Source organism: Schistocerca cancellata, chromosome 8 (genome assembly GCF_023864275.1).
Source record: "Schistocerca cancellata isolate TAMUIC-IGC-003103 chromosome 8, iqSchCanc2.1, whole genome shotgun sequence".
Lineage (NCBI taxonomy): Eukaryota > Metazoa > Arthropoda > Insecta > Orthoptera > Acrididae > Schistocerca > Schistocerca cancellata.
Genome location: NC_064633.1, coordinates 415,111,354 through 415,124,974, shown reverse-complemented (window position 1 = coordinate 415,124,974; position 13,621 = coordinate 415,111,354). Strand labels below are relative to the sequence as shown.

At 38.1% G+C, this 13,621-nt stretch overlaps 1 protein-coding gene across 2 annotated transcripts in view; it reads right to left on the bottom strand.

The window, feature by feature from the left end:
* LOC126094602 (SURP and G-patch domain-containing protein 1) overlaps positions 1–13,621 on the bottom strand; it is a 169,494-nt gene that overhangs the window by 62,390 nt on the left and 93,483 nt on the right. For both annotated transcript variants that reach the window (XM_049909075.1, XM_049909077.1), the window contains exons 7-8: positions 7,166–7,407; positions 1,902–2,009 (exon numbers count right to left, since the gene is read on the bottom strand). In XM_049909075.1, coding sequence (XP_049765032.1) covers positions 1,902–2,009; positions 7,166–7,407 — 350 coding nt within the window. The remainder of the gene's footprint in view (positions 1–1,901; positions 2,010–7,165; positions 7,408–13,621) is intronic.

Here is a 13,621-nt window from a genome sequence, read left to right as displayed (position 1 = left end):
GGAAGATAGGATAAATGGTCCGGAAATATAAATTGAAGACAGTCTTCCACCAACCAATTAAAACGCAGGCATTTGCTTGGTAGTGTCCAAAATGACCTTGGACTACGGAAATCTGGCATCTACCAGATACAAAGCCAATGTGCAAGACACATATAGGTCAGATAGTGCATACTGTCTAAGACCTTTGCTGAGAACATTGATGGCACATTAGATTGCAACAGTTTAACAAGTTGGCAGCCTTTCAGAATTACATAGAATTGATTACGGGTTCACTACAATTCTGACACAGATGTCTAACATGTGGGACTGTGTAATTAAAGAATCTAAATGGATTCGAGTAAGGGAACCACTGACCAATCATGATACTGGCTACACCCTTAGCACAACGCTTAGTCTGATTAAAAGAGAAAGAGCTATCACACACTGAACTCACTTTGGGGGCAGATTGAGCAAGAGCAGAGACGCTGCAAGCAGGCATCTCTGGGTGCAAAATGAGTACAGAGCAATGAGTCAACGAGAGGAGTGGAAGAAGGTGCTGGGTATGGACCACGGAGTGAGTGGGTTATTGGAGGGAAGGACAGGGGAAGAGATGAAAGCATTGCACCAGCCCCTAAGCACTCAGTTCATCAGCTTACCTGATGCCAATGTCATTGCTTACCGAAATATCATGCCCATTGGACACTGATATCTGGCTATTCAACTATGAACTATTTTGTCATGAATTATACCAGGAGACTATGAAGAATCGCAAATACCATTTTATCACTAACAAATCATCATTTTGTATTGTATTCAATTGGTGTCCAAACACATCTGCACTTCTCACTCAAACGTAATGACAACGAGAAGTGATATGGTGACAGCAAGCACAAGATACGCATATTACAGCAACTGATTGTTGCATTGAAATCATGCCTTTCAGCATTTTCTCTGATGGGCAGATGTTGTGTTTATTAGCAAGGGTCAGTATCATGTTTTATAAATATACTGGCGGTTAGTTTCATTTTGCCCTCCCTGTATATACTAGCAGTACAACGGCACTCATCACAAGCTGTCCAGACACTTGCTCTGCTGCACGGAAAAGTTCTCTTCATAGTTAACAAAAGTTCGCTCAGCACTGCGATTTAATTATTTGTGATTTTTCTAAGTGGTATATTAAATCACTAGTTTACAGTAACAAAGATCAAACTATGACTTGGCTTTAGCAGAAGAAGCAAGATAAAACAAATCAATGTATAAGAGTGTGAATTTCACAGATGTAGTGAGAGCTTCTAGATGTATTACAGTGCATACCAGATATTGTTTTCCACATCTGAACATAGTAAATGACAAACATTAAATGATGACAGGTTTCTTTTCTATTTAAATTAAAATGATTGAAATGCTATGAAGTACAGCACATTTTCTAAAACATCCTTTACTTAAAAAAATAAGCTCAAGCTGACATATTTCTTATATGATAAAAGCATCAGCACATTTATTTGCAAATTGCAAAATATAAAAACACACTACTCAATTTTCTGTTTCAGCTTGACAACTACAACTCAGGATTTGATGTGTTCATCAAAGTTACTTTTTTTCTTTCACAAATTTCTCTGATTGTATTACATTTCTTGCAATATTATTTTATCCCCCTCCCCTTTCTGTTTCCTGACTTCTCGCACTTACCTAGTCTCTCTCCTCCATGTAAGTTAAGTCCGTGTCTCTAAATGCCTACAGCTGTTTCTGGAAATATGTACTTTTTGACAATACTTTTACAGTACTATCTAAATTAGTATTAATTACTTAAGCCACAAAAATAATATTTTTCTGTTGCTGCTCGTATAGTTTTCAAATAACTTCACCTGCAGTTCTGTGCGATAAAACAAAAATGAACTTCATCCAATATGTTTCCAGAATACCTTGAGTAACAGGAGGAGCAATTTCCACTTTTTCAGTTTCTGGGGCCCAGCGACTACGTCTCTTCCTTTTACGACGACTACTATCACTTTCATCTCCAGACTTTCTTCCTGTTATGAAAAAAACAAAATAAAAGTCATTGTTTTTGTCTCTGTAGTAATTAAAGCTATTGGTATTCTGTAAAATTAGAAGTGCCACCACTGCTGCTTATAAAGGTAGAAAAAACTTCAATATTTTTTAAACTGGTAAAAAGAAACCCAACAGCAAATCAATGAACAGTCAATTAAAATAATTACTTCAGCTTTTCATCCTAGCTTGAAGTTTCTAGCAAGCTGTGTACAACATCTAAATTTTTGGAAACTGAAGAACATAATACAGAGTGTCCATAAATTATCTTTACAAATTAAGACTTTAATAATTTTAAAACTATGCTAGATATTAACTAATGGTTTTCAACATGTGAAAAAATAACTCAAACAGTTTTTTACCTTCCAGTCAATGCAATTTTAATGCAAAATTGAATTTGAAAACCTGATAAAATGTGGATGCCACAGGAGGAAGCTCAAAGTGTGGCCTGGTTCATACAGACAATATCTGATACTCAAATGCAATGAAACTTTCAAACACGGTATGGAAGGCAACCACTGTCTTGACCAACTACTCAGACTGGGTGTACGTCATTTATGGAAACAGATACTGTTCTCCATAAAAGGGGGATGGGCCACCCATCTGTTTCAAATGCTGAGTTGGGCAAGGTACAGCAGGCATGTGTGAGGAGACCACGAACCCCTGACCTCACACTAATGGACTTCTTCCTGTGAGGTTTCCTAAAGGACCTGATGCATCAAACGAAGTTAGAAACCTACAGGACTTTAAGACACACACTGGTAATGCATTTGAACATGTCACCGTGGAGCTTCTGAATCGTATGTGGAGGGAAATGTAATTCCAACTGGACTTATCTGTGCCACTAAGGATGCACACATTGATGCGTATAAATGAGGAAACAAAACTTTTGAGTTATCACATACTGAACACCATTTGTCAATATCCAATATAATTTAAAGGTATTAAAGTCGTAAGTTATAAAGATAATTTATGTACACCCTGTATTTTGAATACTGGTTCTGCATTATGCAAATACTGTTCTGTTTATGTTCATCCAAACCTTTTCTTTTAATACTGTAGCATTATCACTGAATTTTCATTATTTATTCTCACATTATCAACTTCTTTTCCATTTGCATATTTTTGCATTAACTCTAGTAATTTTTTGATGTTTGAGTTTAGTACAAGTTTAAGAGTTTTCCCTACTTGTATCTTCTTTTTTCCACATTGTTGCTATACACACGAAAATTATGAATCGGGAAAATACCAGGTGGTTTTAATCGCAGTGCAGCTACTCAGGGAGGTCCAGTATGGGCTGCAATTATCATATGGCAGTGAAACTCTGTAGACATGCTAGTACATTAATGCAGAACCAATTTACATGGGAAGGAGGAATTAGTTCCAATTGTGGACATCACCTGCAAATCTGGTTCTATAAATTGTTTGTATGATGGTATGACATTCATGCTTTCATTTGACAAGTCATAATGCAAGTGGATAATACAGCTATCGAAAAGAGAAACAATGCGCTGTTAATGAAACTGTTTTATTGGAACTGCACCAATTACAGTACCGCACTTAGAGGCTGTCGCCAACTGACACGTCTGAGGAGAGACCCAACATCATTTAATGGTTTAAAAAAGATCATACTGAAATTTGATAACAGGTGTGAGCTTGGTGTGGCATCTGGTAGAGGAAGGAGTCCTATCCCAGTGAAAGTTATTGAAGAGGTTGCTGTTATTGTATCTGACCATGCAGCACGTGCCATGGATAGTGCTAGTGTTCACACAGTGTCATGGGAATTGTCCATCCCATGGTCAATAAAACGAAAAGTTTTGTGATCTATTTTCCACTGGTACCCATACAAGATCCAGATCGCGCAGCAACTGAAACCTCTTGATCCACAACAACATTCGGATTTTACTCTTCTGTAACTGGCAAGAGCAAAGTTGATGACATGTGACCAGGCAATATTCCATGGAGTGGCAAGGTACATTTTACAATAAAGGTGCAGTGAATACAAAGAATTGCTGAATCTGGGGTATTGTTAAACTGCACGTTGTGCATGAAGAGCCACTGCACTTGCTGTATGTGACTGTGTGGTGTGGATTTACAAGCACCTTTATTCTCAGTCCGTTCTTCTTTGAAGAGAATACACTCAGAGGGCATGCCAGGTGTACCGTACCACTTGCACGTTATTGAAACAATCTTATACAGCATTTGATTCCTGGTTCAGTAGAGTACAACTGTGTGGAAACCACTGCTTTCATGCAAGATGGGACAACACTTTACGTTGCTCACCCAATGAAATATCTGCTTAATGCAACCTTCCACAAACATGTTTTCTCCAGAGGGTTTCCAGATGCATGCGCTGCAAGACCACTTGATCTGAATCCATGTGACTTTTGGCTCTCAGGATATCTAATAGAATGTGTTTACCAAGGGCATGTCGATCTCTATGTGATCTCAAGAGCAGTTTACAAGAACACGTTGCTTGGATTCCACCAAAACTGCTCCGAGCAGCTGTTGTTCATGTTGTTTTACAGATGTAGCATCTCATCGAAGTCTCTGGTGCTCATATTGAACAAATTGTGTAAGCAGTCATTAATAATGAAATCAACATTATACCTTTTTCAATTCTATAACCTTTCCTGCCCATGTCCTGTTCCTAATCCATTACACACGGAAACATTTATATACTTTTTCTTGCATTCACAACACCAGACTTGCAACTGGTAGGCAAAATTGACACTAAAGTTTTTTTCACCAGCATAAATCGGTTCTGCATTAATATATTGGATTATCTAACAAGTTAAGTTGTCTTAGAAATTACAGCCCACACTGACTTCCTGTTAGTAGCTGCACTTTAATTATTACTACCCAGTATCTTCACACCAGACTGTAATGTAACAGGTAAGACAAACAAATAGGAAAACCACTTGTCTAAAAAAGATAAACAAAATATTCTATGAGCATTGATAATCTCTAAATAAACACTACACTCACTGCTGATGCCACAGAATGGCACAAGGTAGTCCCTCATATTTAAAATACCTATTGTTATATGCAAATATGGAAAAGTTGCAGGAACAATGACATTCTATGTACAACTGACCACACACAGTTCAAACTTACTTTCTTATGAAATATATTGGATGCTGCAATTACTTACAAAAACTTTGACAAACACGAATACAACAGAAATACAATTCTGAATTTAAAGTATGATGTAAGTCACTCCCAACCCTGATGACTTCCATGACAGAAGTTACAACAGTCAGACAGGTACTTTACATATTTTACAGTTTCAAATCAGTACCAAAGAAATCTCTAAATTTTATTATCTGGTTAAGTGTTTAACACTGAATTCAAATACTTTCTATTTCTAAAAATCAGAAGACATGTATAAATAGGAACACACACAAAGGTTATTTAAAATGTATGGCTTCACCAGACAATCTCTCATACTTCTCAAACTTCACAGAAGCTCTGCTTGCAAAACTATCACTCATGGAAAAATAATGATTCAGAGAAATGGCTTAATCACAGCCTATGGGACTGCATCCAGAAAAGACAATGACGCAAATGCTTATAGTTCTGGTTTCTCTTATCTTTCCTATCTTCAGCAACTGCTGTGATGTCTACCTTTATTTGGTCTCCTGAGTGACCAACCTACATAGTTCACAATTTCCAGAACAAATCTTTCACCCTGCAGCAGATTGTGCACCATTTTCGAACTTTATGGCTAAAACTGTGCTGACTAGGAGCAAATTCAGATGTCTTTCATGTATAATGGTCTTACTGAGATATTTTCACAATATCCTTTCTTCCAGGAGTGAAATTTAGAAAGCAAGATCGAGGTGCTGGCAGAGTTGAAGCTGTGAGGACATGTCATGAATTATGTCTGGACAGCTCAGTTGGTAAAGCATTGCCCAGAGATGGCAAGGCTCCACGTGAACATCCAGGCTGGGGGACTTATTTAATTTTGCCAGACGCTACAAATTGCAAACATTCCACTGGAGAATGAAGCATTCATTCTGGAAATCATAGGTTATTCAGTCAAATTACTCATGACTCCAAATCTAAGTAAACATCACAGCAACTGCACAGACATATGGTACAAGAAGCAATTTCTTATTCCTGTCATGGTCTTTTTTCAATTTATGTTAACCTCACCATTTCTACCATTATTTTGCAGTTACATATTTCTTTCATATATCTCTTGTAAGTCAGGCTCCCCACCTTTGTCCTTCCTTCGTCAATTATTGCCTATTGGTCTCATTTACTCTGTTATTGCCAATTTTTTTCTTGCCTGACTTTATCCTTTTGGGTTCTTATCGATCTTCACTCTCCAATTACTTCAATTTCCCAAATTTTCAACCCTCATACACTGGCAGCATTTTATCATAGATTCACTCTACTTTTGTGTTGCTGTACTCTGCTGAACCAGAGTACCATGGGGGGAGGGTTAGATTTTAATATCTCATTAGCATCAATGGCATCAGAGTTGGGACCAGTGGATCAGTTTGGTAAAAATGAAAAAGATAATTGGTAACAAAATTTTTCAGATTAGATGAATGGTTATTTCAGCTATACTTGTTGAGTGTCTTCATTACTGCATCACTTCTCTTGATCAATGGACTGAAGTTTCTTGATGATGTTTATATTAATCTTTTATTAGTACTGTTTGTTCCAATCATTTCCTATTTTTTTTTTTTGGAAACTGGTTTTTAGTTTAATGTTCAGAAGACTCCTATTCATGCTTGTCACTGCTGTCACTTTGTAAGCAGAAAGCTTTTTCTATTTATATTTAATTCTGCTATCATTTTGGTGACCAATTTTTTTCATAAAAATTTTGTATGCTGTAATTTTTTCTTATTTCACTTCAAAATTTTGACACCAAAAAAACATCAAATTGTCCAATTGTGTTACTTTATACTCTGCAGCATTCAATGGTGTTTTCCCTCTGAATATTTTAAGTACGCAGTAACGAATTCTTGACTCTAATATGACTCTCCCCCCCCCCCCCCTCCCTCTTGCACACACTTAAACATAGTGAAGTCAACACTCTATTCAACAATCCTCTGCTAATCTACTTCACACATACAAGACATCACAACAGACAAGTATACTGAAACATCTGGCACAAATTTCTTACCTTCACTAGCACAAGAGTTCTCGTCATCAAGTTGCTCCTGCTTTACTGTACTCTCCGCCACCCTGTTATCAGTCTCTGAAGGTTCTGTTTTCACACTATCCCTACTATTGTCAGTATCTACTTCTGTCTTTACTTTAGGTTCATTGTTTTCGCGTTTTCTCTCTTCTTCCATTTCAGATTTGAACTTCTCCACCAAGCAACGATACTGCATATATGCAGTGTCTGTCTTATCTCGTAAGAACCTTGCAAACAAAATAAGTTACTTTAAGTTTAAAAAAGCAGATGGAAGCATTATATTTTGTAATGTTACACTTGATATGAAATAAGGTAACTTACCTAAAGCCTGCACTTTTTATACATTATGTGATCAAATTCCAATTATAATACAGTTACAAACTAACTACACACCCTGCTATACACTTTCAATATACAATTATGTATAGTCTAAATTACAAGAACAGTGCAAGTTATTTCTCTACGAATGACCAGCAAGCCAAATAATGACACCATGGCAGTGACATGTCTGAACTGTAAATAGTAATCTGATTTCAGTAATTTCGAACAGTTTGTGATGAATTTTATAAAAGACCAAACTGCACCACATTATTTCAGTAAATGATTGTAAACAACCAAGATTCAAGGGATGAAGTTCCAAGTTTTACAAGTATACTTAGTTGACATATTAACAAAATGTAATCCAAAGTTAAGGTAGCTAGCAATTGGGATACAACAGCCACATAAAATTTAAAGCATGGAGTGCTCATGAATTAACCTATGTTTGACAAATAAGCAAGTTTATTAACTAAAAAAGGAAACAATAATTTAGCCTTCACAGTAACAACTTAAAGACTGCTCAAGACTTGTCAACAGGAAATGGTTTCCCATATGATTTATCATCAAAAGTTGTGAACTGTTTCTGTAAGATCTTGGAAAACCTAGCACGCAAATTTTGTGATTACCCTCTGAGATTAGATGATGAACAAAATTTTCTTCAGTTTCTTTCAGCATCCGGTTTCAGTGATAATTCAAGGTTTGAATGGAACTGTGGCAATATCTTATACAGTGTGTATCAAAACTTTTGGGTCAAACTGAAACAGTGATAGCAGGTCCACAGCCGATTATACTGAGACAAGTAACAAATGGCCAGAAATGTATATTTATTGTGTTATGGATATACACAGTGAGCACTACGTAATAACAAAGTAGCTCATAACAAGTGTCAAAACAACAACCGGCAGTCTCAATGCATACACTGCAATAATGCATGCAGTTCTGCCACACTCTCACAAAGATCCCGGGTGTCTGTTGAACAATGGAAGAGGCAGCAGGTAATAAATAGCGTACGGACATGCGTTGTCCAAGATCACATAACACAACCTTTTTGCTAACTCCCCATTTGACTATGTTACCTGGTGTTCCTCCAAGATGTGTTACCACAATTTTTGAAGACTGCATCCTTCGTTGTCCACAAAAGTATGTGGTTTCAATATGACAGTACACCAGCACACTTCTCTGTTAATATGTTTGAGCACCTGAACACATACCCTCATCACCAGATTGGAAGGGGAATTCCTGTCCCGTGGCCAGCAAGACTGCTGGATCTCACACCTCAGTCCTATGGGGTTACATCAAGATGCTGGTGTATGAAACCACAGTAGAACTGGATGAAGACCTGCTCGCTTGGGTAAAAGCTGCTTATCTCCTGGTAAAATTAGGTACCAAGGATCTCTGAGAGAGTGTGACAGACTTCAAACACCATGGCTACGCATGCATTGAGACTGGCAGTTGTCACTCTGAACAATTACTATGAACTACGTTACTGTTATGAAGTGTAAGCTATGCATGTCCTTAACAAAATAAATATGCATTTCCAACAGCTGGTTCCTTACTTCAGTATAATCGGTTGTGGACCCACTACCACTTGTTTCAATTTGATCTAAAAGGTTTGACACACATGCATTTATCAGCCAGCTAGCTTATTTTGTTGTGATGTCATGCAACTGTCAAGGAGTTTACATATGCTACAGAGATGATGATGATGTCTGTGATGACAAGTTAGTAGTGGTGCCACTGCTCCATCACATGACCCATGAAGTAAAGAAATTGACACTTTTCTCTACAGTCTCTAAGCACCGAGTTCACACTTCCAAGTACCACTTACGGGTATAGCTGCTACCCATATTAAACTTGTTGCAATTTCCGATCTCAATGGCTTCCTTGACGACAGAATTTCTGATGGTCTGTGCACGGCAAATACTTCTGTTTCATGAAATATAATTCAATACCTATTTGAGAGCACACACACACACACACACACACACACACACACACACACACACACACCGGACGGACGGGCGAGAGGGTGAGAGAGAGAGAGAGAGAGAGAGAGAGAGAGAGAGAGAATTTTTCCCCCTTGTGTGGTTAAAAAATATTTTAAATGAATCGTGAGGGGGGAAAAAATACTAGGTCTATTTTGGTATGTGCAGTCCCTCTCAGAAAGAAAATAATGTGGTGAATTATTTTGCAGTGAGTTTATACCTACGACTTTTTTTCTTCTTAAAGAGTGTTTCCTCCTCTTTTCACTAGTGGGTCCACTTTTTCAGGACTTGGAACACTTTATTTTATTATTAAATTTTGTGGATAGACACCCGTCCTGACGACACAATAATCAAGGTAACCTAAGGGAGGGATGTTGTTTTCCTTCTGTATGTGACTTGTGTAAACTTTGTTCTGTGCGTCATCATATAGGGTAAGTCAGTGTTGTCTGATGGGTTTTGACTTTATAGTACAAACTGTTGTTTAAAGATGTAACAACTTATTTTATTTCAAAAGATACACAATGAATAATAATTAATGTCTCATGTTAATTTTTACAGAAATTAATTATTTGTGAAAGATAATGTCCCTCAACTACTGGCCCTCTTTTTTGGCACACCCATTGACCCTCTGAATGAAGTTTGTCATCACACTCTCCAACATGTTATGGGGTATTGAGGAAGCCCCACAAGAAAAAATCACATGGAGTAATGTCTGGAGAGCAGTGCAGCCAGACAACATCTCTGTTGGATACCACTTTCCCTGGAAACAGCTGACTTACTTCAGACATTCACATATTGGAAGTGAGAGCCGTCACACCGCCTTTCTGAAACCAAATATTTAAACAATATGTGCCATGGCAACGAAGGTCTGGGATGAGAAATTCGCGTAACATGGTCAAATAACATTCCGACTTCCTTCAAAGAAAAAAAGGCCCTAGACACCAAATTTCCATAATCCAGCCCACACTGTTACCCTGTTACAATGCAGTGGGCATTCGTGCAGTTGCTGAGGGCAGTTTGGAGACCACTAACGACAGTTTTGTTTATTAACAGTGCTGTTTAGGTAAAAATGAGCCTCATCTGACATTAAAATCACAATTCCAAGTTCTTCCTCCAGCAGCTCTTTCATTATTTCAGCAAAATGTCTCCTCACAAAATCTTGAGAGACTTCAACTCCCAAACAGTCGCAGTTTTGTAGTGATGAAAATTTAGATGGTGTAAAATGTGTCAAATGGATGACTCTGATAATCTGAGAGACTATGATGCCATCCTGCAGATTGGCTGGGGCTCTGTTGAACTACATGATGCACAATTTCAATGTTTTCAGATGACGTGGCCATCTTTGCACTGCCTCCCTGCTTTTTCTTCAATTCAAAACCTGCCTCATGACAGTTCTTAACCCACAGCAGAATGGTACTGTGGATCAGAACTGCACCATTACATGTAACATTGAGTTGGAGATGGAACTTCCTCTGAGTGGTGGTCACAGATTATGCATTTTTAAGGAATGTATCTACGATGCAGGCTCGGTATGGTGCAGTCCACCTGTCCATTGCAACAAAACTGCTGCAGTAGTGCAAAACAATGAGCCCAAGTATGACCCTCCACTACACTGACTCACCCTGTATTTTAACTGTCAGTCTGCTGTATTCTCTGACTTCCAATTTAGGGACCAGCCCAGCATTTGCCAAAACTAGTACGGGAAACTGCCTGAACACCGGCCAGTGTACCAGCCCACGGTCACTAATCCACCTTGCGAACTTGATCCAAGTTTGGCTCACATCCCTGCCTTGCAAGACAGCTAGCTGCAGGTTATGGTATATGAGCAGTTCCATTTCTTAAAGACTGCTACTATCACATAATTAAGCTGAATGTTAAATCCGAAATTTCACCACAATGATCAGCTCCTGATAATTATGAAGAAGATAACTGAAAGATTGTTGTATCATTCAAACCCAATGGAGCAAGAAAACTGAGAAAATATTATCAACTAGCTGTACCCAGCCACACTTGGCTGTGGTTCAGTCTGCTTAAATGGAAAAGAAAGGCAAGAGAAAGCACACATTTATAATATGTACGGGAATTGGATATCTGTCCTAATTTCCTTCTCTCCCCTGTCTCTGTCCATCTTCCCCCCTCCACCATTTTTTTGTCCATCTCCTTCTCCTCACCCCCTCTCTGTGTGCCAACCTTCCCCCCCTCTCTCTCTCCATCTTCTCCTCCCTCCCCTCTCTCCCACTCTCTCTGTCCATCACCTTCTCCCCCCCCCCTCTCTCTCCATCTCCTCCTGCTCCCCCCCTCTGTCTATCTTCTCCTGCCTGTTTTCCACATCCAATTCTTCACACCCTCTGCCCATATCCTCTCTCCCCCCCCCCTTCCCCCTTTTCCCACCACAACCTTGAGCCTTGTTTATTTTTATTTTAAATTCAGATTCTGTAGTAGTATTCTAATCAAAAAACAATAAGCCATAAATACAACTTTCCTGTTTGCTAATGACAATTCACTATAGTATTTCATAATGTTTTCATGTTATTAAGCTCACGTATTAAATATATTTAAAACTCAGGTAAATAAAAACGTGCATTGTGTCAAAATTTCAAAGCAATCAGTTAAGAACATTCAGAGATACATGATTTTGAACAAATGAACATTTATATTTTTATTTATATAGATGAATGTGTTCATAACAGGGAAACAGAGGCTAATGGAATATTGCGCTCAGGAGGAAAAAAGAACATTATCTGTAACAGCATGTTTCACAAACACTATGGAGGTAAGATTTCTGACTTTGCAGTAATTAGCCACTTGACATTCTCAATATAATTAGCATAGGTGCAGTTATCAGCAACAAGAGACAATACAAATGATTAATGAAACTATTAATGATAAGAAATGTTTTCTTGTTTACAAACCCAAATCAAAGTAGCTAATCCAGACACCCAATTTCAGAAGAAAAAAAAAAGGCTACAGGAATCTTGTTTTTATGTCAAAGTGTGTCATTCAACAGGTAACTAATGAATATATAACAATCACGACAAAGAGATACAATAAAAGACTCTCAAGACTGCAAATTACTTCATGAAACTACTAAAGAGGTTATTCTAGGTTCAATAGAACCCTTAAAATTGCAGCATAAGAACCACAGTTAAGCTCAGAAGATGTCTTTGAGAAAGTTGAAGACCAAACTATCCATAAACCCATCAAATAACATTAAGTTGTACAACTGGTGAGTGAACTGAAATTGTTGGTCCACTTGCTTATGGATCCAACTGACCCAGTACCAGATGATTTATACCATTGTGGAAGTTAGAACAGAGACTTGTGCATTTTGATACTGTGTTGTTTCTGAGCGAACTTTAATAATAATGAAGAACACGGAGTCAATGTGAAAATATTGTTGGGGAATGAAAATGAAAACAAATGTTCCAGCACATTAGCTGTATTTCATCAACAGTTTGCAATGAAATTATGGTTGATTGCTATAGTACACTATCAATGTTCTTTGAATCTGTGCTGCACTATTCATTAGCCAATACTCCTATTCATTAACCCATACCATGTGCACTTGCAGAATATCCATTAACATATGTAACTCACGAGGCAGAACTCTATAATGAGCTCTGATGACAATGTTATTAAAAGGATAGATTGCTACTCACCATGTAGAGGAGACACTGAGTCACAGACAGCCACAATGGAAAGATTGCTATACATTTAAGCTTTCTGTTAAAAGACCTCCTTCTGAAGTAGAAAGCACTCTCTCTCTCTCTCTCTCTCTCTCTCTCTCTCTCTCTCACACACACACACACATACACACACACACAGTGAGAGAGAGAGAGAGAGAGAGAGAGAGAGAGAGAGAGAGAGAGAGAAACCATGGCGCAAGGCTTAAATGTACAGCAGTCTTTTTGTTGTGCCTGTCTGCGACTCAACAGTTCCTCTATACGGTGCATAGCAATCCATCCCTTTCATAAAGTAGTTGTTCAAAAATGGCTCTGAGCACTATGGGACTCAACTGCTGTGGTCATAAGTCCCCTAGAACTTAGAACTACTTAAACCTAACTAACCTAAGGACAGCACACAACACCCAGCCATCACGAGGCAGAGAAAATCCCTGACCCCGCCGGGAATCGAACCC